At 47.9% G+C, this 25937-nt stretch overlaps 1 protein-coding gene across 2 annotated transcripts in view; it reads left to right on the top strand.

The window, feature by feature from the left end:
- Positions 1 to 25937, top strand: part of C9H14orf28 (chromosome 9 C14orf28 homolog) — a 142959-nt gene that overhangs the window by 12725 nt on the left and 104297 nt on the right. For both annotated transcript variants that reach the window (XM_069208627.1, XM_069208626.1), the window contains exon 3: positions 4753 to 5280. In XM_069208627.1, the coding sequence (XP_069064728.1) occupies positions 4760 to 5280 (521 nt within the window). In that variant the 5' untranslated portion in view covers positions 4753 to 4759. The remainder of the gene's footprint in view (positions 1 to 4752; positions 5281 to 25937) is intronic.

Here is a 25937-nt window from a genome sequence, read left to right as displayed (position 1 = left end):
GGCGCACAGCGGACCGGCAAACAGTTAAGCAGTGGTTATCACAGTCCGTCTCTATTTTTATATTGTGACGCCTTTTATGTTTTAAATTTCGAAAATCACATTTTACCTATCAGGATGCCTATGTTCAGTGGCATCCGATAGGCATATCTTTTTTAAATTACTCAGCTGACGTTAAGTTAGTGGCCTCTCTCCTCCTTGCTGCTTTTTAGGACCGCCATTTTTATTTCCCTTCTGGTGCCATTATGGAGACACCATTTTGGGAGGCGCTCTAGTTGTTTTAGTTGCTCTTTCTTGCCTAATTAGTTCCCTATTTAAAAGCCGATCAGTTGGGCGCACAGCGGACCGGCAAACAGTTAAGCAGTGGTTATCACAGTCAGTCTCTATTTTTATATTGTGACGCCTTTTATGTTGTTTTCAATTTCGAAAATCACATTTTACCTATCAGGATGCCCGTGTTCAGTGGCATCCAATAGGCATATCTTTTTATAAATTACTCAGCTGACGTTAAGTTAGTGGCCTCTCTCTTCCTTGCTGCTTTTTAGGACCGCCATTTTTATTTCCCTTCTGGTGCCATTATAGAGACGCCATTTTGGGAGGCGCTCTAGTTATTTTAGTTGCTCTTTCTTGCCTAATTAGTTCCCTATTTAAAAGTCGATGAGTCGGGTGCGCAAAATGTGCGCCTAAGGCAAGCCTGTCCACACCCTTAAGATTATCTAATACATCAACTGGATAGACCTCTCCTTAAAGGTGGAGGAGTCGCAATCATTTATAAAAAGTCTATCAATTGCACTTCCCAGCCTATTGCTTTACCTGATAGTGAGAATGTATTCTTCTCTTTTGCAATCAGCACTACATGTACATTCTCTGAAATTCTATTATACCGTCCCTCTGGTCCACATGGGAGGTTTGTACAGGCTCTTCCAGAATTGGTTGCGGACTTGGCCTGCAAACACCCCAACTTTACTATCCTGGGTGATTTTAACATTCCTATGGATGAGATGCACAATACAGCTAGCAAAACACTTTTGATTAAAATGGCATAGTTAGACCTTGGACAGTTGATCATTGCTCCCACTCATGCCAATGGTCACACCATTGATTTAAATTTTTAGCAACCTCCAAACGCTATTTGTACAACCCCCCCACTTCACCCCCCCTGCTTTTTGTCTGACCATTTCATTTCTTAATTCCCGTTAATATTACGCTCACATACTCTACATCACCTACCACCCTTTTAGGAAGCTGACTTTGCGGCAGTGGTCAAAACTTAACTGTAGGGATTGGTCAGACACCCTAAAATATACCCGCACTTTTCCAATAGAATCATGTTCAGCAGAAAGATTTAATGAATGGATTTCTAGTTCCCTAGATATCATTTTACCGACCAAGACAATGGTTAAAAACGGGGGCCACAAAAACCACTTTGGTTCTCCCCTCGATTGCGTCTTTTGAAAAAGGAATGTAAAAGACTTGAAAAGAAATGGAGGAAAACCTACAATGATGTTTCCAAATTGGAATACAGAAAATCGGTCAGATTAAATCATATGGAAATCAAATCTGTGCAGGCAGCTTATTATGCTTCTAAAATAGAACAATCCTCTAATTCTCCTAAGGAGATCTTCTCTTATTTAAGGTAATGACTCCGCAACCTGTGGCTTCCAGTCTTACAGAAGCTTCCAAAGAACACAGCAATAATTTAGCTTGCTTTTTTCGTAATAAATTTCTGAGATCCAGTCAGCCTTTTCTTATGACTTATCTAAAGAGCCTAAAAAGTTTATCTCAGACTGAACACCAACACTCCAGGCCCTCTCTCTGTCATCCAACTGATGACAGGATATCTAGATGGAAATTATTTGTTAAGAATAAAATCAGGATCTCCTTTGGATCTTATTCCTCCAGCGGTTTTAGTTCAAGGTTTGGATATTATAGCGCCGAATTTAACTATTATTTTCAACAATTCTTTTATAGTTGTGAGTCTACCCCAAATTTGGAAAGACGCTATTATTAAACCTCTATTGAAAAAACCTAAGATGGATGCATCTCTACTAAGCAATTATAGACCTATTGCTGTTCTTCCTATAGCATCCAAAATAGCGGAAAAGCATGTTAACAAACACATTTCTGGTTTCTTAGAATAACATAAGTTCCTACATCCCACTCAGATGGGTTTCAGACCTCAACATAGTACGGAAACCGCCCTTTTGGCAGTGACAGAAGAAATTCAACAACGACTAGATACTGGTGGCTATGCAGCAATTATTTTATTAGACGTAAGTGCAGCATTTGACCCAGTCGATCATAAAATCCTTCTTCAAATAATTACTCATGTGTGATTCGAAAGTACTATTTTTAACTGGCTTTCTTCCTTTTTAGAAGATAGGTAGTTTCAGGCTTTGGATAGGCCTTTTTTTCTGATTACCATTCCTTTAGCTGTGGGGTTCCTAAGGGCTCCTCTCTGAGCCCGCTCTTTTTAACATCTATATGTCTCCCTTGGCTAAAATTGTGGAACCCTATAGTCTCTCTATGATATCTTATACTGACGATACCCAGATGGTCTATTCTTTTATCACCAATGTAAACTCTGATCAAGAAGCGCTATCCTCCTCCCTTACAGACTTCGCTAACTGGATGTCAGATAGTAAGCTCAAGCTAAATGATGAAAAAACAGAAGTAATGTTGGTTGGTAATTTTTCCCTACTTAAATCTCCCATCTCAGTTCCAGAAGAATTAAAAATACTTCCTCCCCCAAAGGAAACCTTAAAAAGTCTAGGAGTATGGCTGGACTCCCGTCTATCGATGGAACAGCATGCAAAAAAATTAGAGGTTTCTTGCTTCAATCTTCTAAGAATGCTTAGAAAATGTTTCAAATCTCTCCCCTTTCTTGAGAAAAGATTTTTTATTCAAGCCCTCATATTATCCTGCCTAGGCTATGAGAACGTGCTGTTCCTGAGTTCTCCCATCTGTGTATTAAGGAGGCTGCAGATAGTGCAGAATGTGGCAGCCTGGCTATTCATGGCCATCCCCAGAACTGCATCGGCCAAACCAGCCTTAGCCTCCCTCCATTGGCTTACTATCCAGCAAAGGATTAATTTTAAATCTTTCTGTATGGTACATCGAGCTCTTCATGATAAGGGACCTTCTTTTATCAAGCGCATGATCACACCCTACACGCCCCAGAGATCCCTTCGGTCCTCATCTGCAGCTCTAATTAACACCTGCTGTGTTAAAAATACAAGATGGGTGATAGGTCCTTCACATTCTAAGCAGCAAATCTGTGGCATTCCCTCCCCCGGTCACTTCGAATGGACAATTCTGAACTATCTTTTCGGGGTAAATTGAGGACTCTACTCTTTTCAGCATACATTCTCACTGTGATGCCTTTGTCCTCTTTCAGCGCTGGGAGGCCTTCGGGTAGCCATGCACTTTATAAATGTATTAAACTAAACATTGAGCAAATTCCACAACATTGGCCCGAGATAGGACCCATCATACCACAGGTGGCCATAATCTTTCAGGATCTACCAATATTGTGGCAGTCAGCGTTTTACAAGGGCTTGGCATCATGCCTTAGATGCCAGCACATTGGTGGGCAATAGGCAGTGTTTTTTCACACATTCTTGTGCACACAGACTCATAACATTAGAATTTTTATTTCTGAGTTTACCTTCCACACCTGAGCTGTTATCCCAAATTGCTGCTGCCCCTTCCCTCACATGGCTGGTTGCAGCATATGATAATTGCTTGCAGAAGGATGAATGGGCTTTTAAGAGCACCTTGAGTAGTCACTGTTAAGGGCAGGTGAGAGTGGCACAGAGGTGTGAGTAAAGCAGAAAGTGGTGTGATAGAATACAAAAACAAAGGCGGCCGGGAGATTGGAAATGGTTTCTTGTGTATCCTCTCTACTCTAATTAAATCAATAGAGGTGACGTTCCAAAATAACTCATTGGTCAATATTTGTTACAGGGGTTTTGTTACAGAAAGTCGTACTGTGTCTCTCTTCATTTAACAGGGCCTAATCAGTGCATCCTCTCTTGAGAAATATGAACTCTCACCCACCTAGGTGTCATGCTTTATCATCCGGTACAGCTCCATGCTAGGTGCTAAGCGGGCCCCACACCCCAAGAGCATTTCTCTTTTATTGGGAGGTCTTTTTAATTGTCAGTGCTTGGTGATTATGCAGCAGTAGTGTTGGTGGGTGTTTCAGTATAATAAGTAAAGATATCATAAATATTTCAAATTGACTAAGAATTGAAAAATGCTATTTTTATATATATATATATGTTCTGTGGGGACTCGCACCAAAATATAAAAAAAAAAAAATACTAAGAAGACCAATTAAACATTAGTCATTCAGTCGTCCCTCAATTCTGTTCTACATGTTTCAGCCAAAACTCCCCCAATGGGTCAAATGGTGTTTCTTCAGGGCACTGTTTATATTCACCGTACCTTGCCCTACCAGGATAAACTTCTGTTAATGCCTGTATTGTAAGTGTGCTAACCTCTGGTGCAAGACATCAAAGTGCCCATAAATTCGAAGGCTTGTGTGTTGTGGGCTAGGGGGACTTGTAAAGGAAGGACACATATAAAGTCGCACATGCATATTAATATTGATCCACCACTGTGCAGTTACAGATACTACGTGTAGGTTTATTATATGGTGCTGACATCTTGCAAGATTCTGTAAATGTATACTGCATATTACATAGGTAATAGATTGTGATTTTGAACGTCTACTTTTTTTGTTTTTATTAGTTGCAGGATGAAGACATTGTTTGAGGAAATTAAAGCATCAGTTAAAAATAATGATGTAGACCGTTCTTTTTGGAGGCCTGTTCTTCCCTGGGGTGGAATATTTAACATCAAGGCTGGCCGTAAGGCTGTATCCTGCACGCCATTTTATGTCGAGATAACCTTGAAAAATACCTGTACTATTGATGGCTTTCTAATGTTGCTGTATGTTATTCTGCGAGAAAACCACTCTTTCCCCAAGGAACTGTCACATTACCTGGGCAAGGAGTTTGTCGAATGCTTTCTTCAGTTGATGGACTCCTACAGTTTCACTTCAGTGAAGTTACTCTGGATCTGGGATAAGATGAAAAAGCGTCAGTACAATTCCAAAATCCAGAAAGCTTCTTTAGAGATAGATCTGTTTGGAAACGAACATGAGAACTTTACACGGAATCTTGAAAATCTGATGATGACAATTCAAGAAAGCTTCTGTTCAAACCTAAGATGTCCAACCCGAGTGAAGGAAAGTCAGCAACGAACAATAAACATAAAGTGAGTCTGTGAAACATATTTAAAACATTTTTAATCATAATGTTTTTCATATTGCGAATGGTTATTACATAGCATGTGTTTCTGAAGTGGTTCAGAAATTGGAATTGCATGCAAAGTAGCACCAGCAGTGAAATGTAATGTTATTACAAGCACATTATTACAGAGAGTGCACATAAAATGTTGGTGTTGAATCATTTTATGTTGAAGTTAGTTGAAAGGAGACAGACTGAAAAGCACATAATCCTGCTTTCATTTTATATAAATTAAAAGACATAGAGTTGAGCCCATGTTAAGCGGGGAAGGTTGGGCCCCAGATACAATACAAACAAAAGCAGCTAACCTATTTCTGTTGATTAAAATCAGTTTCACCAAAATGCTATTAATAACATCGGTATATGTGAATAATGCATCAGAAATCAGATTGTTTAAATTGTGTGTTATTTAACCCTAAATATGGAGGATCTTGTTCAAATGTTTTTTTTCGAATGAATTGAACATTGCAGAACGACATGACACACCCCCTTTACTATGAAGCATTCTCAGGTCATTATAAAAGTTCTCAAAAAACATTTAAACAACGAATATAATTGTGTTTATTTCAACAAAGATTATACGAAAAAAATGTTTGTGTTGCGCACCATATAAGTGTTGAATGTGAGTGAATAAAATAATTAAAACCACAATTCACTCTCAAACAACTACATTATCTATAAATGGGTACGCTGTGTGTCCGTCCAGCAATTCATTACGGTTTGTGGGGGTAGAGACTTTAAATGTTAGTATGTTTTTTAGACCCTTCTGAAAATATGCAAAGGCCAAGGTCAGGACCTAACAAAGAACTCTTTGGGGTCAATCTGAGTAATTGGTCACTGGGGTGACCTTTTTGTAGTACATTTTTCACAGTTCCTAATTTCCTTAGCTGTTAATCGCCATAGCGAATCAACATGTTTTGACTCCTCATGCCTTAGGGGACTGTTCTGACCAGGGCTGATGGGCTTATTCTGGGGAAATAGAATAAACCTATTAAAAGTGTTTGGAGCTCATCTTGCCACATGCGTGATAAGTGAGGGTGTGGAGAAATGGCCCTACAGGTTTTCGAAGCGTCATGTCTTTTCTGCACGAAAGGGGAAAATGGCTGGTTGTGGGATGCAGTTGTTTAACGGTGGGAATAGTGTCACCCAGTGTGTGGGGTTTTTCCTGCTCTAATAAATCTGGGAACTTGATATTTTAATGATGAGACATGTTACAGTGAAACACAGATATACAGAGTATGCTAACTGATAAAAGCAAGTGGGAGCATGGCCCAGCAACATGCCTGGCAGGACATGGGGCCTGGAGCTCCCAGCCATCCGATCTTAAAATCCTTCTTTAAGCCTGCTTATAACTCAACAACGACTGCTGGAGCCCTCTACACACCTGCTGAGAGGTTATCTGGTGCAAAGCAAGCACCAGACCCTGCAGCATTGCACTACCATAAGGGGCCTGAGCGGAGCAGCAGGCGAACCTGCGGAACTGCCAAGGGTGCAACAAGAGCTGGTGCCCCGGCCCAGAGGCTGCTGAATATGGAGGATCACCGCCAGGCACGTCCGGAGGACAGGCATGGCTGCTTATGTGCGGGCCACCCCCACGACTTTGGAGCGAGGTGGGCTCTGGCATTGCAACCAGAAGCCCCAGTGGCAAACACAAGGACTGCAGTGGCCACACAGAAGGGCCCCCAGCGCCAGCATCTGGTAAGGAGAGCCCAGGAGACTTGTGCACTGAATTCTGTGAGGAGGCAGCCTTTCGCCTGCCGGGGCCACATTGCTGCTCTTTGCTCCTGCCCTAATAGATACTTGCAGCGTCTGTATTAGCCAGCACAGAGCAGATAATGCTGAGCCACTTGTCTTGAGCAGTGCTGCATTTGGTCCTGACCAGCTGGGAGGAGTTACCTGAGCAGCTTAAAGTCCTCCTGTGGGACCAGAGAACTTGACAGGCTACAAGACTCCCCCACCCCCTTACCCGTGGCTGCAACAGAGGATCAGGAGCAGGATGGCCTGGACCGGGCTAGGAGGAGGTCAGGGAACACACTGGGGGATATCGCTGTGCAGAGTGAGCCAACGGTGTCTGCGATTGGGTATTAATACCAGGATGACTTGATGTCTGTAGGCCGCCTGGAGCCTGTGTCACCCTGGCAGGTCCCGGCCTGAGTGGTGATAGCCCTTGGAAACTATACCAATGGTCCTGTGCCCCATACATTGAACAGCAGGCAGTAGCTGGAGGACAGCACTTCAATGGAGACACAAACTTATAGCGGGCAACAAGTGGTGAGGAGGTGCTCAGATGAGTACAGACCACTGTGAGAACCCCAGAGACACCACCCCAAAGCTGTGGTCCAGTGGCAGAGTGCCATCTTAGAGCAGTTGCTGTATAATCTAGCCAGACACTCTAACAGTCCGGAGAGTGAGTTGGGGCTTGACTGAGGTAGGAGAGCTGTGGGCTGGTAAATAGTGGCCCCCTGTGATAGTAGCACCACACAGGTAAAGGGCTCAACAACGGCACAGTCTGAGGAGAGATGCAGTTGCTACAGACAATCCACAAACACCATTACACAATATACCACCCCAACCAAGCGATTCAGAGAATTACACAACAGTAGGGTGGAAATGCAGCAGAGAATCAGCCCAGTGAATACTCTGAGCCTTCGCAGGCAGAACTGCTGGCGGCCATCAGTGGCTGCTGGATGGCGCCAGAGCACAAGATTGCAACAGTGTCAATTGATCTTAATCTCTTGCGGTCAGACCTAAGGAAAGTGGTGGACAAGGCCACGACAGCCAAGGGCAGCATCTCTGATCTACAGGGTGAAGTTTCAATCCTTAAATGACAGATGGCCTTGATGTCCATGGCTACGGAAGAAGTGGAGCGCTGCCTCAAAGATATGGAAGGTCGTTCCTGCCAGAGCAATATCCATATGCTGGGCTTTCCAGGGAAAGTGGAGGGTGAAGCTGTGGAAAAGCTCCTGGAAGATTGGATGTAGACGGAGTGAAACCCGCAAGGATTGTCACAATTTTTTGTTGTTGAGAGGGCACACTAGTCCTGGTACGGCGCTACAGCAAAACTCATGGGGCTGGGAAGGGTTCTTACTGACACACATCACGAGGGATGGGTGGGAAGCTATAGATTCATGACATTCCTTGTCAGAGGGTTTAGGCTCTTACATTAACCATTATAGAACACTCTCCTTCCTGAAAAGACATATTAGTGTAGCATGCATCCAGGAAACACATTTGGATGACGCAAGAGCTGCTAGGTCAGGTTTTCCACTCCTCATACTCCACCTATGACAGGGGCACGCAGCTACGGGTAGCCCTGGGAATGCCATTCCTAATGATGTACATGGAAGCTGAGATGGGAGGGAGATATATTCTCTTACAAGGCTCCCTGGACGGCCAACTCACATTACATAACACCTATGCACCAAATGTTGACGATCCAACGTTGCATGTCCATGCAAGACTTGGCAATGCAGGAGGTTGGGGGGCTCCGCTCATGTGGCTGGATGACTTTTAATTGTATGCTGGATGGCAGTCTGGATAGGACACCACTTAAAGCGAACACCAAGCCCCTCATGACAGTGGCACTTAGAGGGGTCATGCATAACATACGGTTAGTACATATATAAAGAGAAAGAAACCCACTCCTCAAGGCCTACACTTGTCATTCAGCAACACATTTAGTAGATTGGACAAAATACTAATGACTGGATTTCGGTGTATGGAAGATATAGACATAGTCCTGGAGGATGCCTGCAGAGGTATTGACAGACCAGGCAGGGAGAGAGACAGTCACAAACCTTCTCGGACTATATGAGTACCAGTTGGTGCTCCACAGCGCATAGGGCAATGGTGAGGGAGGCCTTGAAAACAGTGGTGAGGGGTGTCTGCATGGGGCTGACGTGGGGTGTGCATACCACTACAGGCGGAGCTACACAAGGATGACACTCCCCTAGCATTATTGCAGGCCGCAGATGTGACCCACCCGGAATTGCATACTGAGTAACAGAGAGAGTGCTGGACATATATAGTGGACATCTGGGGTTGCCTGGACAAGTACACACTTAAAAAAATAAATGCAGTGCCTTCATAGGGAGGAAGACTAATTAGGGAGACTCCTAGTGTGAATCCTGCGCATAGAACACCCGCGGCCAATCAAGACATATTTGATTACCCCAGAGGGCAATGCTGTTACTACTAGGGAGGGTGTCTTAAGGGTGTTCACGGAGCTCCTGCAGATAGTGTCTACCGCAGACCCCAACATGACCCCAGACTGTTATGTCCCATTTCTGGAACACATAGGCCTGTCAAACTTGAGATAGATGCAATCGAGGAGTTGGAGGCTCCACTGGACCTTGAAGAACTAAGGGCAGCATTGCACATGCTTCCCTGAACAAAAGCCCCAGACAGAGATGGCTTTCCAGCTGAATTTTATAAGGCATACGTGGTGGAAACCACCCAACAACGTTTGGAGGTATTCCTCGAGGCGCGTGACAAGGGGGTGCTCCCACCGACCATAATGGAGGGGGAGATAAAACAAATCCAGTGGCATACAGACCAATCACTATCATAATATGGACGTAAAGATATCGTGCAGGCAGCTTGCTAACTGGCTAGCCCCCCACAAGTCTGAATTGGTGCATGAGGATGAGTGTGGCTTCATCCCAGGCTGGAACACGGGCATGAATCTTATGGTACATGTGCTTCATAAGGTTGAGGGACGTGATGAGGAAATGGCACTGGTCTCCAATGACCTAGAAAAAGCATTTGATACTGTGAACTGGGGCTACTTATTAAAGGTCCTGAGGGGTTGCGAGGCTTGGGCTTCATTTTTGGGGGTGAATCTGATTGCTTTATACGGATGCCACAGTGCGTGTGGGACAGTTGTTTGGGGACATGGACGCTGGGACGTGTCGGGAAAGTCCCCTCTTCCTGCTCCTGTTTGCGCTCGCAGTAGAGCTCCTGGCTATTAGATTATGCCAGAAACTACAGAAATGGTGTATACCCTTGAGGGGGGGGGGAGGGGGGTGCAGCATATTAGCTCGCTGTATGTGGATGACGCTCTGTTCTACATTTTCTCCCCCTGCGTAGCACTATCACTGCTCCTGTGCCTGCTGGACGAATTGGAGATGTTTCGGGACTGAATTAACCGGGCCAAATCCTTGATGTTTCCCCTGGCCTCACTGGTTGGAATACCAGTGGAACACGTTAGAATACTAGTGAAACACCTCCCAACTTTGGGACTATGCTGAAAGTTAGTGAACTTCAGGTATCTGGGGATTATGGTGGCACACTCGCTGGCCTTACAATTGTAACTTAACATGGGCAGAATACTCGACTCCCTAAAGGCCTCAGTGACATTTTGGAACGTGCTTCCTCTGTCCCTGATGGACAGACTTGCCAGATGCCTGTATGACTCAAGAACACGCCCCCTGCCAGTGCAAATGTTTAGACAACTAGACACACCCCTCATCTTGTTACTATCGGCGGGGGGTGCAGTATGGTGGCATTGGCAATTTTAACCAAAACATACAAGGAAGGCAGTCTGGAAGTAGTGCACTTGGATCTATATTATTACACAGCTTACCTGCAACATGCAGCATGGTGGTTAGACACAGGCGATAGCTGAAAGAAACAACTGTTGGCAGCCATGATGGACCCGAGATATCTTCCTGAACTACCAATAGAGGGGGTGCCAAAAGAGATATAGTGCGGCAGATGGGCAAACTATTGGCAGTATTTTGTTGTGAAAGTGTAAAGCGTGCACTGTTGTGTTGGGATCTCCCAGTATGGACAGTAAAGTCAATCAGACATATAATGGCAAACACATCCTTCCAGCCATGGAGAGAGTGGGGATGTGGGCAACTTGAAGACTTGTACCCCGACAAATTATTTTTTTCACAGACTTTGGACTATGACCGGGATTTTTTGTCCTTCTTCTTTTTTTTTTTTTTTTTTTTTTTTTCTTTCTTGCAACATGCAAGCCTAACGGACTTGTCCACTCGGACCTGGCGATGATGCCCTGCAGCAACAAAGACTACCCACACATTTGCAAACGTATGAGGTCAGTTTCTAGTAATGCCCACTTCAACTGGTTCATTACAATTTCCTACAAAGCACCTTCTTCACCCCAAGAGAACTGCCTGACATGGCACGGACCCAGATGAACACCTTCCCCTGCTGCGATGCTGAGAGGGCTAGTTTCCTTTGTTTTTACGTGGAACTGAAGCGTAGTGCGTAGTTTCTGGGAACAAGTGGTGGATGAAATGGTACAGGTCACTCACCAGCCTGTAGTCCTCACACCTCAATGCTGCTTGCTGGGTATCTTGAGAAGGCCGAAGGGCTGTAAAATGACATATACGTTTGCCATAGTACTAGCGAGGCGCAGAGTGACTGTCACATGGATGTCTCAGCAAGTCCCATTGATAGATCACTGGCATAGAGATGTGGTCTAATGACCCTTGGCAGGGGAGGTACATGTACAACTTAGCAGACGAGATGGTAAAGTCAAAGAGCCACTCTGTACTTGGCGAGCACTTTATGACAAATTCTCAGACCCCGATGTGGCAACAGCGACCCACTGAACATAGTGACAGCCCTGATGACTGATTGCAGATGCCGCAGCATGGGGGTTGGGGTACCCTCTCAGTTGCCCTAATCATGCATGCACTTGGCATTGGATGGGGACTATATACCGGGTTTATTTGGTGTACTGTGGGCGGCAGATTAAGCATGAGAATGTTGATGTTTCACAATGTACTCTTCCCATGTATTATTATACTTGTATAGTCACATATGCTCATAAAATGACTGCCATGTTACGTGTTGTTAAAATGAAAAATAAAGGTTTAAAAAAAAAAAAAAAAAGTAGGTAGCCAAGTTGGCTGATAACTTGCCACTTGTACACGAGTGAAGTCCTTACAACACATTAAACTATATTGGGAATGTTTTTGCCAGGGTGACTGTTAAAAAAAATATTCTTGATAAAGGAATGCCTATGCTGGGAAGGGAAGTCAATGGGGGTCATTACAACATTGGCAGTAAATGCCGCTTACCGCCGTGCAGAAGACCGCCAACACACCGCCGCGGCAGTGGAATTCTGCCACAGCTATTATGACCCACTGCTCGGAATCCGCCAAAATTTAGACACCCACACAAGTCCGCCACACCAAAGGTCAGTGATAAACTGGGGATAACAAAACCTCCACCGTCACGCCAACAGAAATACGCCCACACTATCACGACCCGCGAATCCACGCGGCGGTCTTTCAACCACAGTATTCCATTGGCGGTACACACCGCCGTGCTCAAAATACACACACATCTATAAAACACATCCACACTGGACAAATCGAAATACACAAACCTGATACACATACACACACCACTCCCACACACTCAATACAATATAAAACACACACCCACATCACCCACAAACCCTTACGACCACAGTTGCGACTGAAGGCCAGAGAGAGACACCACCATCTACAAACTAGCATCCACAGGCACTCAACACCATCACTCACACAACATCCACGCACAAAACACCACACACCCCTAAACATCACCCCATACATCACAACACACCCCACCCCACACATCACCCACACCACCCCATGGTACTGCAACGACACCCCAGGTTCTCTGAGGAGGAGCTCAGGGTCATGGTGGAGGAAATCATCCGGGTAGATCCACAGCTATTCGGATCACAGGTGCAGCACACCACCATAGCTAGGAAGATGGAGCTATGGCGCCGAATCGTGGACAGGGTCAACGCAGTGGGACAGCACCCAAGAACTAGGGATGACATCAGGAAGAGGTGGAACGTCCTACGGGAGAAGGTACGTTCCGTGGTCTCAAGACACCAGATTGCAGTTCAGAGGACTGGCGGCGGACCCCCACCTCCTCCCCCAGAACTAACAACATGGGAGGAGCAGGTCTTGCCTATACTGCATCCTGAGTGCCTCGTAGGAGGAGCTGGGGGAATGGACTCTGGTAAGGCAAATCTTTCACTACTTCATCCCCCAACCTACCTGCATGCTATCACATACCCCCACCCTCGCCCTCAACCCCATCACTCCAGCTCCTCACATATGTCCCACTATCACAACCCACCCATCCCAACACCAAGCCCTGCATGCAACACCAAAGCATGAACACCCATCACCAATGCATGGCCACTGCACATACCCACACACACCCCTAAACAATTATCACACAAGGTCCCACACAAGAATGCAAGCACTCGGGTACAGGGTCACCCACCCATTGCACACCATGGCACACACAGATGCAATAATCATGCCTTTACATCCCTGCAGGACCCCTACCCAACATCACCGGACAGGAGGGTCCAGACATGTCCACTCCACCCACAGAAGAGGCCCACAGTGATGACAGCAGCTCTGTCCAACAGGATCTCGATGACCAGCCCGACCCATCTGGGACCTCAGGACAGTCGGTTCCCCTCACACTGGCACAAGCCACAACAGAGCCTCCCCCTCTGGAATCACCAGCACAGCACAGCACCCACCTAGCGGGCCCATACCTCTGTCCCCAGGACACGTCAATCAGCAGTGTGTCCACCACTATAGGGAACCCAGGCCAACCCACCACCCCAGCAATACCAGGGACCTGGGGACAGTGGTAGTGGGCACACGGTTCAGGGGACAGAGTCCCAGGAACACAGGGGATCTGGGCGGGCTGCTGTGCGACCGGGGGGGGGGGGAGACAGGCCCAGGGAACCCACTCTCCACGAGGCCCTCTCCAACATCATGGGAGCCTACCACCATTCCCAGGAGACGATGGCAACTGTACTGGCCAAGTTTCAGGAGTCTCAGCGGCTGCAGGAGGAACAGTATTTGGGGTTCAGGGAGGAACTCAAATCCATCAATACCACCCTGGGCTCCATTGTAGGGGTGCTGAAGGAAGTCGTCAACACCAGGAGGGACACTGTGGCACAACAAGGGGCCCCTGACACTAGCCTGGACGATGAACTGCCCACCACCTCCGCCGGCACTAGTGGACAGGAGGCACCGCCACAGGACCACGACACCAGCACCCCACCCCCTGCAGATGGAGAACCACTCCGCAAATGGTCCCTGAGATCCAGGACAACGACAGAGAACAATGCCAAGACCCCCGCCAAGAAATGAGACCACCCTGATTGTCATCCTTCTGTCCCACTTTGTCACCCTGTCCATCCATCAACTGCCCCAGCTCCACTTCCTATGCCCCTTTGGGCAATGCACCTGTGAGACTAATAGACTGGACTCTACCATGGACATTCCTCCACCATCACCCCTTACCATTTTACAACACCCTCCAATATTTAGCACTTAAATAAACACCCTTAAAGCACAAAGCAATCTGGAGTCAGTCTGTGCTTTCGAAAATGTGTGTTCGGTGGCATGTGTAGCTGCAGATACACATGCTGTGCATAGTCCGCCGTCTGGTGTTGGGTCGGAGTGTTACAAGTTGTTTTTCTTCGAAGAAGTCTTTTCGAGTCACGAGACCGAGGGACTCCTCCTACTTTGGTTCCATTGCGCATGGGCGTCGACTCCATGTTAGATTGTTTTTTTTCCGCCATCTGGTTCGGACGTGTTCCTTTTCGCTCCGTGTTTCGGGTCGGAAAGTTAGTCAGAATCAACGGAAAATTCGTCGGTATTGTTTCGTTCGGTATCGGGTTAGATTAGAGTCGACACCGAATCCAGAAGAGCTCCGGTAGCCCTTCGGGGTAATTTCGATCCCCCGTCGGGGCCTGGTCGCCCCGACCGCGTGCAACATCAAGACTGATGGAACGGACCCCGTTCCGATTCTGTCCTAAATGCCACAGTAAATATCCCTATACAGACCAACATTTGGTCTGTAACTTGTGCCTGTCACCCGAGCACAAAGAAGAGACGTGTGAAGCCTGTCGAGCGTTTCGGTCGAGAAAAATGCTCCGAGACCCAAGAGCCAGAAGGTTACAGATGGCGTCCACGCCGACAGGACAACAAAGGTTCGAGGAAGAGGGAGAAGAAGAAGCATTCTCCATCCACGAATCAGATTCGGAAGAATTCGACGTCTAAGAAACCGTGAGTAAGACATCGAAACAAACATCACAGGGGAAAACAGACAAAGCCCAGGGGACGCCACTGCCGACAGGCCATGGCTCAACCCATAAAGTAGGTGACCGTCCATCGGCACCGAAGAAGGGCGAGACGGTGCCGAGATCGTCCGACTCAGGTCGAGACACAGGCACGCAGCAATCTCGGGACCGAGAAAGTGCTGCGGAAAAGGCTCGACACAGAGACAGCGGCACCAAAGCTGCTCGACACAGAGATAGCGGCACCGAAGATGGTCGACACCGAGAGGGTGCGACGCCGAAAAAGAGGAAAATCTCGTCGGAGCCAAAAATAACAAAAGGCATGGTTTTGGTGCCAAAACGCCCAGCAACCGAACCGAAAGCCAGTTCCTACTCAGAGGAACAATCACTGTCCTCCCAACTTCAAAAACACAGGTTTGAGGAGGAATTACAAACAACAGCTGTAGATCACACACAAAAGCAGATCTTTATACAAAGTGGTACAGGGAAGATCAGCACCCTTCCCCCAATCAGAAGAAAAAGGAAACTAGATTTCCAACAACAAGAAACAACACCACAAGCAAAATTGGTGAAGAAGGTAACTCCACCACCCTCTCCACCACCGGCACCTCCTATATCACCGGCACAGACTCCCTCACAATCACCAGCTCATACCACCATGAGCCAAGATGACCAGGACGCATGGGATCTCTATGACGCCCCAGTATCGGACAATAGCCCTGAGTCGTACCCCACTAAGCCCTCACCACCTGAGGACAGTACAGCGTATGCTCAGGTAGTGGCTAGGGCAGCAGAGTTTCATAATGTATCGCTACATTCAGAGCCTATCGAGGATGACTTCCTTTTTAACACCCTGTCCTCCACCCATAGCAATTATCAAAGCCTTCCTATGCTCCCTGGAATGCTAAGGCACGCTAAACAAATCTTTAAGGAGCCAGTTAAAAGCAGAGCAATAACCCCAAGGGTGGAGAAGAAATACAAGGCACCACCCACAGACCCTGCTTTTATTACATCACAACTGACACCAGATTCAGTTGTCGTAGGAGCAGCTCGTAAAAGAGCCAACTCGCACACATCAGGCGACGCACCACCTCCAGACAAGGAGAGCCGAAAGTTTGATGCAGCCGGGAAAAGGGTTGCAGTACAAGCTGCAAATCAGTGGCGCATCGCCAACTTGCAGGCACTCCTAGCGCGATATGACAGAGCCCATTGGGACGAGATGCAGCATCTCATCGAACACCTCCCAAAAGAATTCCAAAAACGGGCAAAACAAGTGGTTGAAGAGGGACAGAACATTTCCAACAACCAAATCCGTTCTTCTATGGATGCAGCAGGTACAGCTGCAAGAACAATAAATACTGCTGTAACAATAAGGAGGCACGCATGGCTGCGCACATCCGGCTTCAAACCCGAGATACAGCAGGCAGTACTTAATATGCCGTTCAATGAACAACAATTGTTTGGCCCAGAAGTGGACACTGCAATTGAAAATTTAAAGAAAGACACTGATACAGCTAAAGCCATGGGCGCACTCTATTCCCCGCAGGGCAGAGGCACATTTGGCACATTTCGTAAAACCACTTTCAGAGGAGGGTTTCGAGGTCAAGCCACACAAGCCAGCACCTCACAAACAACACCGCCTACCTACCAGGGACAATACCAAAGGGGAGGCTTTCGAGGCCAATACAGAGGGGGCCAATTCCCAAGAAACCGGGGAAAATTTCAAGGTCCAAAAACCCCTCAAAACAAGCAGTGACTCACAGGTCACTCAACCCCTTCACACAACACCAGTGGGGGGAAGACTAAGCCAGTTCTACAAATCTTGGGAGGAAATAACAACAGACACTTGGGTCTTAGCAATTATCCAACATGGTTATTGCATAGAATTTCTCCAACTCCCTCCAAACGTCCCACCGAAAACACACAATATGTCAAAACAGCATTTAGACCTTCTAGGACTAGAAGTTCAGGCATTACTGCAAAAAGACGCAATAGAATTAGTACCAGTTCCACAAAAGAACACAGGAGTTTACTCACTGTACTTTCTAATACCCAAAAAAGACAAAACTCTAAGACCAATATTAGATCTCAGAACACTAAACACCTACATCAAATCAGACCACTTTCACATGGTGACATTACAAGACGTAATCCCACTGCTGAAACAGCAAGACTACATGACAACATTAGATCTAAAGGATGCGTATTTCCATATACCGATACATCCCTCGCACAGGAAATACCTAAGGTTCGTATTCAAAGGAATACACTACCAATTCAAAGTGTTGCCATTCGGAATAACAAGAGCGCCAAGAGTCTTTACAAAGTGTCTAGCAGTAGTAGCTGCACACATCAGAAGGCAGCAAATACACGTGTTCCCGTACCTAGACGATTGGCTAATCAAGACCAACTCGCTAACAAAGTGTTCACACCACACAGATTATGTTATACAAACCCTTTACAAGCTGGGTTTCTCCATCAACTATGCAAAGTCACACCTTGTGCCGTGTCAAACACAGCAATACTTAGGAGCGACAATCAACACAACAAAAGGGATAGCCACTCCAAGTCCACAAAGGGTTCAACATTTTCACAAGGTGATACAAGCCATGTATCCAAATCAAAAGATACATGCTAAAATGGAATTAAAACTCCTAGGCATGATGTCCTCATGCATAGCCATTGTCCCAAACGCAAGATTGCACATGCGGCCCTTACAACAGTGCCTAGCATCACAATGGTCACATGCACAGGGTCAACTTCTAGATCTGGTGTTGATAGACCGCCAAACATACATCTCGCTTCTATGGTGGAACAGTACAAATTTAAACAAAGGGCGGCCTTTCCAAGACCCAGTGCCACAATACGTGATAACAACAGATGCTTCCATGACAGGGTGGGGAGCATACCTCAATCAACACAACATCCAAGGACAATGGGACGTACATCAAAGAGAGTTAAATATAAATCACCTAGAACTGTTAGTAGTATTTCTAGCATTGAAAGCATTCCAACCCATGATATCCCACAAATACATTCTTGTCAAAACAGACAACTTGACGACAATGTATTATTTAAACAAACAGGGGGGGGGACACTCGACACAGTTGTGTCTCCTAACACAAAAAATATGGCATTGGGCAATTCACAACCACATTCGACTAGTAGCACAATTTATTCCAGGGATCCAGAACCAGCTAGCAGACAATCTCTCTCGGGATCACCAACAGGTCCACGAATGGGAAATTCACCCCCAAATCCTGAACAATTACTTCCAAATTTGGGGAACACCTCAAATAGATCTATTTGCAACAAAGGAAAACGCAAAATGCCAAAACTTTGCATCCAGGTACCCACACCGGCAATCCCAAGGCAATGCTCTATGGATGAATTGGTCAGGGATATTTGCGTACGCTTTTCCCCCTCTCCCTCTCCTTCCATATCTGGTAAACAGATTGAGTCAAAACAAACTCAAACTCATACTGATAGCACCAACATGGGCAAGGCAACCTTGGTATACCACACTACTAGAACTGTCAGTAGTACCTCATGTCAAACTACCCAACAGGCCAGATCTGTTAACACAACACAAACAACAGATCAGGCATCCAAACCCTGCATCGCTGAATCTAGCAATTTGGCTCCTGAAATCCTAGAATTTGGACACTTGAACCTCACACAAGAATGTATGGAGGTCATAAAACAAGCTAGAAGGCCATCCACTAGACACTGCTATGCAAGTAAATGGAAAAGATTTGTTTGTTACTGCCATAATAATCAAGTCCAACCATTGCATGCATCTCCAAAAGATGTAGTAGCATATTTACTACATCTACAAAAAGCTAATCTAGCTTTTAATTCCATAAAAATACATCTCGCAGCAATATCTGCTTACCTGCAGATTACTCATTCAACTTCCCTATTTAGAATACCGGTCATTAAAGCGTTTATGGAGGGCCTAAAGAGAATAATACCACCAAGGACACCACCTGTTCCTTCATGGAACCTCAACATTGTCTTGACAAGGCTCATGGGTCCACCTTTCGAACCCATGCATTCTTGTGAAATGCAATACTTAACGTGGAAAGTTGCATTTCTCATTGCCATTACATCTCTAAGAAGAGTGAGTGAAATTCAGGCATTTACTATACAAGAACCATTTATTCAAATACACAAAAATAAGGTAGTTCTAAGAACCAACCCAAAATTCTTACCAAAGGTCATCTCACCGTTCCACTTAAATCAAACAGTAGAATTGCCAGTGTTCTTTCCACAGCCAGACTCAATAGCTGAAAGAGCACTACATACATTAGACATCAAAAGAGCACTAATGTACTACATTGACAGAACAAAACTAATTAGGAAAACAAAACAACTATTTATTGCATTTCAAAAACCTCATACAGGAAATCCAATATCAAAACAAGGTATAGCTAGATGGATAGTTAGGTGCATCCAAACCTGCTATCTTAAAGCAAAGAGACAGCTGCCTATTACACCAAAGGCACACTCAACCAGAAAGAAAGGTGCTACCATGGCCTTTCTAGGAAATATTCCAATGAACGAAATATGTAAGGCAGCAACATGGTCTACGCCTCACACATTTACTAAGCACTACTGTGTAGACGTGTTATCTGCACAACAAGCCACAGTAGGTCAAGCTGTACTAAGAACTTTATTTCAAACTACTTCCACTCCTACAGGCTGAACCACCGCTTTTTGGGGAGATAACTGCTTACTAGTCTATGCACAGCATGTGTATCTGCAGCTACACATGCCACCGAACGGAAAATGTCACTTACCCAGTGTACATCTGTTCGTGGCATTAGTCGCTGCAGATTCACATGCGCCCACCCGCCTCCCCGGGAGCCTGTAGCCGTTTGGAAGTAATCTTCAACATTTGTACATTTGTAAATATATTACTTTAACATTCATTTTGTACATACTTAGTCATTCCATTGCATGGGCACTATTACTAACATACACAACTCCAACCTCACCCTCTGCGGGGAACACAATCTAACATGGAGTCGACGCCCATGCGCAATGGAACCAAAGTAGGAGGAGTCCCTCGGTCTCGTGACTCGAAAAGACTTCTTCGAAGAAAAACAACTTGTAACACTCCGACCCAACACCAGACGGCGGACTATGCACAGCATGTGAATCTGCAGCGACTAATGCCACGAACAGATGTACACTGGGTAAGTGACATTTTCCATTTGCAATAACTGTGGAAAAATTCTATATCCATTGTATTGTCAACATACCTATGTGACACAGCTCTAGTCCATGTGGAAACAAAGCAGATGTCACACAGTGGGACCCACATCTGTGAAATTGAAAGGGAAAGTGATAACTCAGGGTCCATACACTGGGTGAATGTGACAGAGAGATGAGAGGTAGAACAATTAAATCAGATGTAGCAGGCAGTGATGTCTTCTTACCTGTGTCTCACTGGAAGTATTGATGAATCACTGTGTTTCTGTTGTCGATGTCCTCTTCTGCCTCCTTGTCTTCACTGTCCACAGGCTCCACAGCTGCCACAACACCTCCATCTGGACCATCCTGCAGAAAAGGCACCTGTCGTCGCAAAGCCAAGTTGTGAAGCATACAGCAGGCCACGATGATCTGGCACACCTTCTTTGGGGAGTAGAATAGGGAACCACCTGTCATATGGAGGCACCGGAACCTGGCCTTCAGGAGGCCGAAGGTCCTCTCTATAACCCTCCTAGTTCGCCCATAGGCCTCATTGTAGCGTTCCTCTGCCCTTGTCCTGGGATTCCTCACTGGGGTCAGTAGCCATGACAGGTTGGGGTAACCAGAGTCACCTGCAAATGTCGAGGGACAACTGTTAGACACACACTAACTCTTAGGGGCATCCCCAGACCCAGACACCTAGTCACACTGTATAGGGTCCATGTCCTCACCTAATAGCCACACACGGTGCCTCTGGAGTTGCCCCATCACATAAGGGATGCTGCTATTCCTCAAAATGTAAGCGTCATGCACTGAGCCAGGAAACTTGGCATTCACATGGGAGATGGACTGGTTGGCCAAACACACCATCTGCACATTCATCGAATGGTAACTCTTCCGGTTTCTGTACACCTGTTCATTCCTGTAGGGGGACGGGGGAGGAACTGGGGGGGGGAGGGAGGGGGGACGGGGCAGGGGGGGAGGCCACATGTGTCCCATCAATGGCACCTATTATGTTGGGGATATGTCCCAGGGCATAGAAGTCACCTTTCACTGTAGGCAAATCCTCCACCTGAGGGAAAACGAGCATGGAGGAGTTGGAGAAACTAGTGGATGGGGTCCTCCCCCAGTACACGCTACTCTACGGTCCTCCAGACAAACAGGTAAGTACACTGTGAGCATGCCGAATGAGCAATGCCTGTGTGGAGTGGTGTGGATGGAAGATGGGGGGGGGGGTGAGAATGAGGCGTACATGAAACAACGGTGAGTGCATGTGCGTCATGGCAAGGGTAGGGATGCGGGCCAATGACTGTGACAGTGCGGACGGTTATATCTTCTCCTTTTCCCCTGTACTATTCCTGTAGGTCCGCGCCCACCAGAAGCAGGATATTTGGCGTGCCATCTCCAAGAAAGTCTGGACCCTTGGGGTCCACCACAGATGGAGCACCCACTGCCGGAAAAGATGGGAGGACATTCGCCGCTGGAGCAAGAAGACGGCGGAGGCCCAGCTGGGGATGGCCTCCCAATGTGGGAGGAGTGCCTGTCGCACCATGACCCCCCTGATGTTCCGGATCCTGGCGGTGGCGTATCCGGAGTTGGATGGACGCTTGAGGGCATCACAGCAGCCACAAGGGGGTGAGTACACTCTCATTCAGCTGATTTTGCGTGCATTGGAGGTGTCTGGGTGGGGGAGGTGGGCTGTGGGTTCCCCTAGGCCAGGGCGAGTTTAGTAGGCAAGGTCCCTTCGTAAGGCACTGAACATGTCTTTCTTCTGTTCCCTCCCCCCCCCCCCCCTTTTTTGTGGTCTCCCTGTTCTTGTGTGCATTAGCATCATCAGGCGGAGGAGCAGTGGCACCGGAGCAGGAGGGAGCTGCATCCCACATGGCCCTGGATGGCAAGACAACGGAGTCTGAAGCCATCAGTAGGACGGAGGGCGAGGGGAGCTCCACGGCGTGGACAGGAGCTGAGACCAGCGACACAGACTCCTCCTCTGATGGGAGCCCCCTTGCAGGGTGGGCCCCTCTATGCCCACCGCATCTACAGGTACAGCCGCCACCCCCTCCCTTCCTCCCCCCCCCCCCACCCCCCCCCCCCCACCAGCAGCCCCTCAGCGTGTGCCCCGTGGCTGCTCACTCAGGAGGGTGGGCATCTCCTTCGCCCCAGGCACCTCAGCCCCTGCCCATGTCAGCCCTGCTGCCCTTAGTGAGGAGGCCATTGACCTCCTCAGGTCCCTCACTGTTGGGCAGTCTACCATTTTAAATGCCATCCAGGGTGTTGAGAGGCAGTTGCAACAGACCAATGCATACCTGGAGGGCATTCATTCTGGTCAGGCAGCCCAACAGCGAGCTTTTCAGACTCTGGCCTCAGCGCTGATGGCAGCCATTGTCCCTGTGTCCAGCCTCCCCCCTCCAACTTCCTCCACCCAGACCCAAACGCCTATCCCAAGCACACCATCAGACCAGCATGCACACACCTCAACACACAAGGGAAGCTCAGGCAAACGTAAGCACCACACATCCCACAGGCACTCTCACAAGCATCATACCCATGCACACATACCAACATCCACTGCCTCCACTGTGTCCCTCGTCTCCCTCCTCCCTCCCTGTCTCATCTCCACTCACACCTGCATGCACTACATCTTCAGCCACTACGTCCATCACCAGCACACCCATCACCACACCCCGCTCACTTGCACTCACCACCCCCACTACCATTCACACATCCCCTGTGTCCTCTCCCAGTGTGTCTGTGAGCCCACCTCCCAAGGTACACAAACGTAGTCACACACCCACCCAACAGCCAGCCACCTCACGACAGCCTCCAGCCCATGCACCTTCACCCAAGGTCAGCAAACGTACACCTCCTACAACCACTACCTCTTCCTCCACTCCCAAACCCCCTCCATCTAACCGTCCCAGTGTGTCCAAGAAACTTTTCCTGTCCAACCTTGACCTCTTCCCCTCACCTCCCCCACCCCTTCAGTCCCCTAGGGCCCGCCTTTCCAGGTCCCAACCCAGCACCTCGGCCACAACATCAGCGGGAAGAGTGGTGCCAGCAGTAACCGGCTTCTGGAGTGCGCCAAGCAGCAGGGCAGCCGTTGTGCCAAGGAGCCAGATCACGGACAGTCCCCCAGCTCAAAAGCATAAAAAGTTGGCCAGTGCCCGGCGGGAGAAAGGCAAAACATCTACCACCAAAGCCTCTCCCAGGAGTACAGTTGGGAGTGGGAGTGACAGCTGTGCCGCCATCCAAGGTGGGGGAAGGGGCAAGGGCAAGTCGCTGAAAACCTGCACGGCGGACAAGACCGCTGCCAAGGACACCGCCGCCACCAGCACCGCTGCCAAGGACACCGCCGCCACCAGCACCGCTGCCAAGGACACCGCCGCCACCAGCACCGCTGCCAAGGACACCGCCGCCACCAGCACCGCTGCCAAGGACACCGCCGCCACCAGCACCGCTGCCAAGGACACTGCCGCCACCAGCACCGCTGCCAAGGACACTGCCGCCACCAGCACCGCTGCCAAGGACCCTGCCGCCACCAGCACCGCTGCCAAGGACACCGCCGCCACCAGCACCGCTGCCAAGGACACCGCCGCCACAAGCACCGCTTCACAGGACACCGCCGCCACAAGCACCGCCGCCAAGGACACCGCTGCCAAGGATACCGCTGCCACCAGCACCGCTGCCAAGGATACTGCCGCCACAAGCACCGCTTCCAAGGACACTGCCGCCACCAGCACCGCAGGCCAATGAGCCCCAAAAGCTCTGACGCTACTGAGGCCACCACGAGCAGGATGAAGCACTCTGGGCACAAAGCCCCCTCCAGAACCAGTGGAGACGGTTATCCACTTGAGAGACTGTGGCTTAGCACTGTAGGAAAGTACCATCTTGCCTGGCATGTTACCCCCATTTTTCACTGTATATATGTTGTTTTAGTTGTATGTGTCACTGGGACCCTGGTAACCCAGGGCCCCAGTGCTCATAAGTGTGCCTGAATGTGTTACCTGTGTAGTGACTAACTGTCTCACTGAGGCTCTGCTAATCAGAACCTCAGTGGTTATGCTCTCATTTCTTTCCAAATTGTCACTGACAGGCTAGTCACCATTTTTACCAATTTACATTGGCTTACTGGAACACCCTTATAATTCCCTAGTATATGGTACTGAGGTACCCAGGGTATTGGGGTTCCAGGAGATCCCTATGGGCTGCAGCATTTCTTTTGCCACCCATAGGGAGCTCATACAATTCTTACACAGGCCTGCCACTGCAGCCTGAGTGAAATAACGTCCACGTTATTTCACAGCCATTTTACACTGCACTTAAGTAACTTATAAGTCACCTATATGTCTAACCTTTACCTGGTAAAGGTTAGGTGCAAAGTTACTTAGTGTGAGGGCACCCTGGCACTAGCTAAGGTGCCCCCACATTGTTCAGAGCCAATTCACTGAACTTTGTGAGTGCGGGGACACCATTACACGTGTGCACTACATATAGGTCACTACCTATATGTAGCTTCACCATGGTAACTCCGAATATGGCCATGTAACATGTCTATGATCATGGAATTGCCCCCTCTATGCCATCCTGGCATTGTTGGTACAATTCCATGATCCCAGTGGTCTGTAGCACAGACCCTGGTACTGCCAGACTGCCCTTCCTGGGGTTTCACTGCAGCTGCTGCTGCTGCCAACCCCTCAGACAGGCAGCTGCCCTCCTGGGGTCCAGCAAGGCCTGGCCCAGGATGGCAGAACAAAGAACTTCCTCTGAGAGAGGGTGTGACACCCTCTCCCTTTGGAAAATGGTGTGAAGGCAGGGGAGGAGTAGCCTCCCCCAGCCTCTGGAAATGCTTTGTTGGGCACAGATGTGCCCAATTCTGCATAAGCCAGTCTACACCGGTTCAGGGACCCCTTAGCCCCTGCTCTGGCGCGAAACTGGACAAAGGAAAGGGGAGTGACCACTCCCCTGACCTGCACCTCCCCTGGGAGGTGTCCAGAGCTCCTCCAGTGTGCTCCAGACCTCTGCCATCTTGGAAACAGAGGTGCTGCTGGCACACTGGACTGCTCTGAGTGGCCAGTGCCACCAGGTGACGTCAGAGACTCCTTGTGATAGGCTCCTTCAGGTGTTAGTAGCCTTTCCTCTCTCCTAGGTAGCCAAACCCTCTTTTCTGGCTATTTAGGGTCTCTGTCTCTGGGGAAACTTTAGATAACGAATGCATGAGCTCAGCCGAGTTCCTCTGCATCTCTCTCTTCACCTTCTGATAAGGAAACGACCGCTGACCGCGCTGGAAGCCTGCAAACCTGCAACATAGTAGCAAAGACGACTACTGCAACTCTGTAACGCTGATC

This window comes from Pleurodeles waltl, chromosome 9 (assembly GCF_031143425.1).
Source record: "Pleurodeles waltl isolate 20211129_DDA chromosome 9, aPleWal1.hap1.20221129, whole genome shotgun sequence".
NCBI classification, from domain to species: Eukaryota; Metazoa; Chordata; class Amphibia; order Caudata; family Salamandridae; genus Pleurodeles; species Pleurodeles waltl.
Note: the sequence above shows the minus strand (reverse complement) of the source record. Positions and strands in the feature narration are given on the sequence as shown.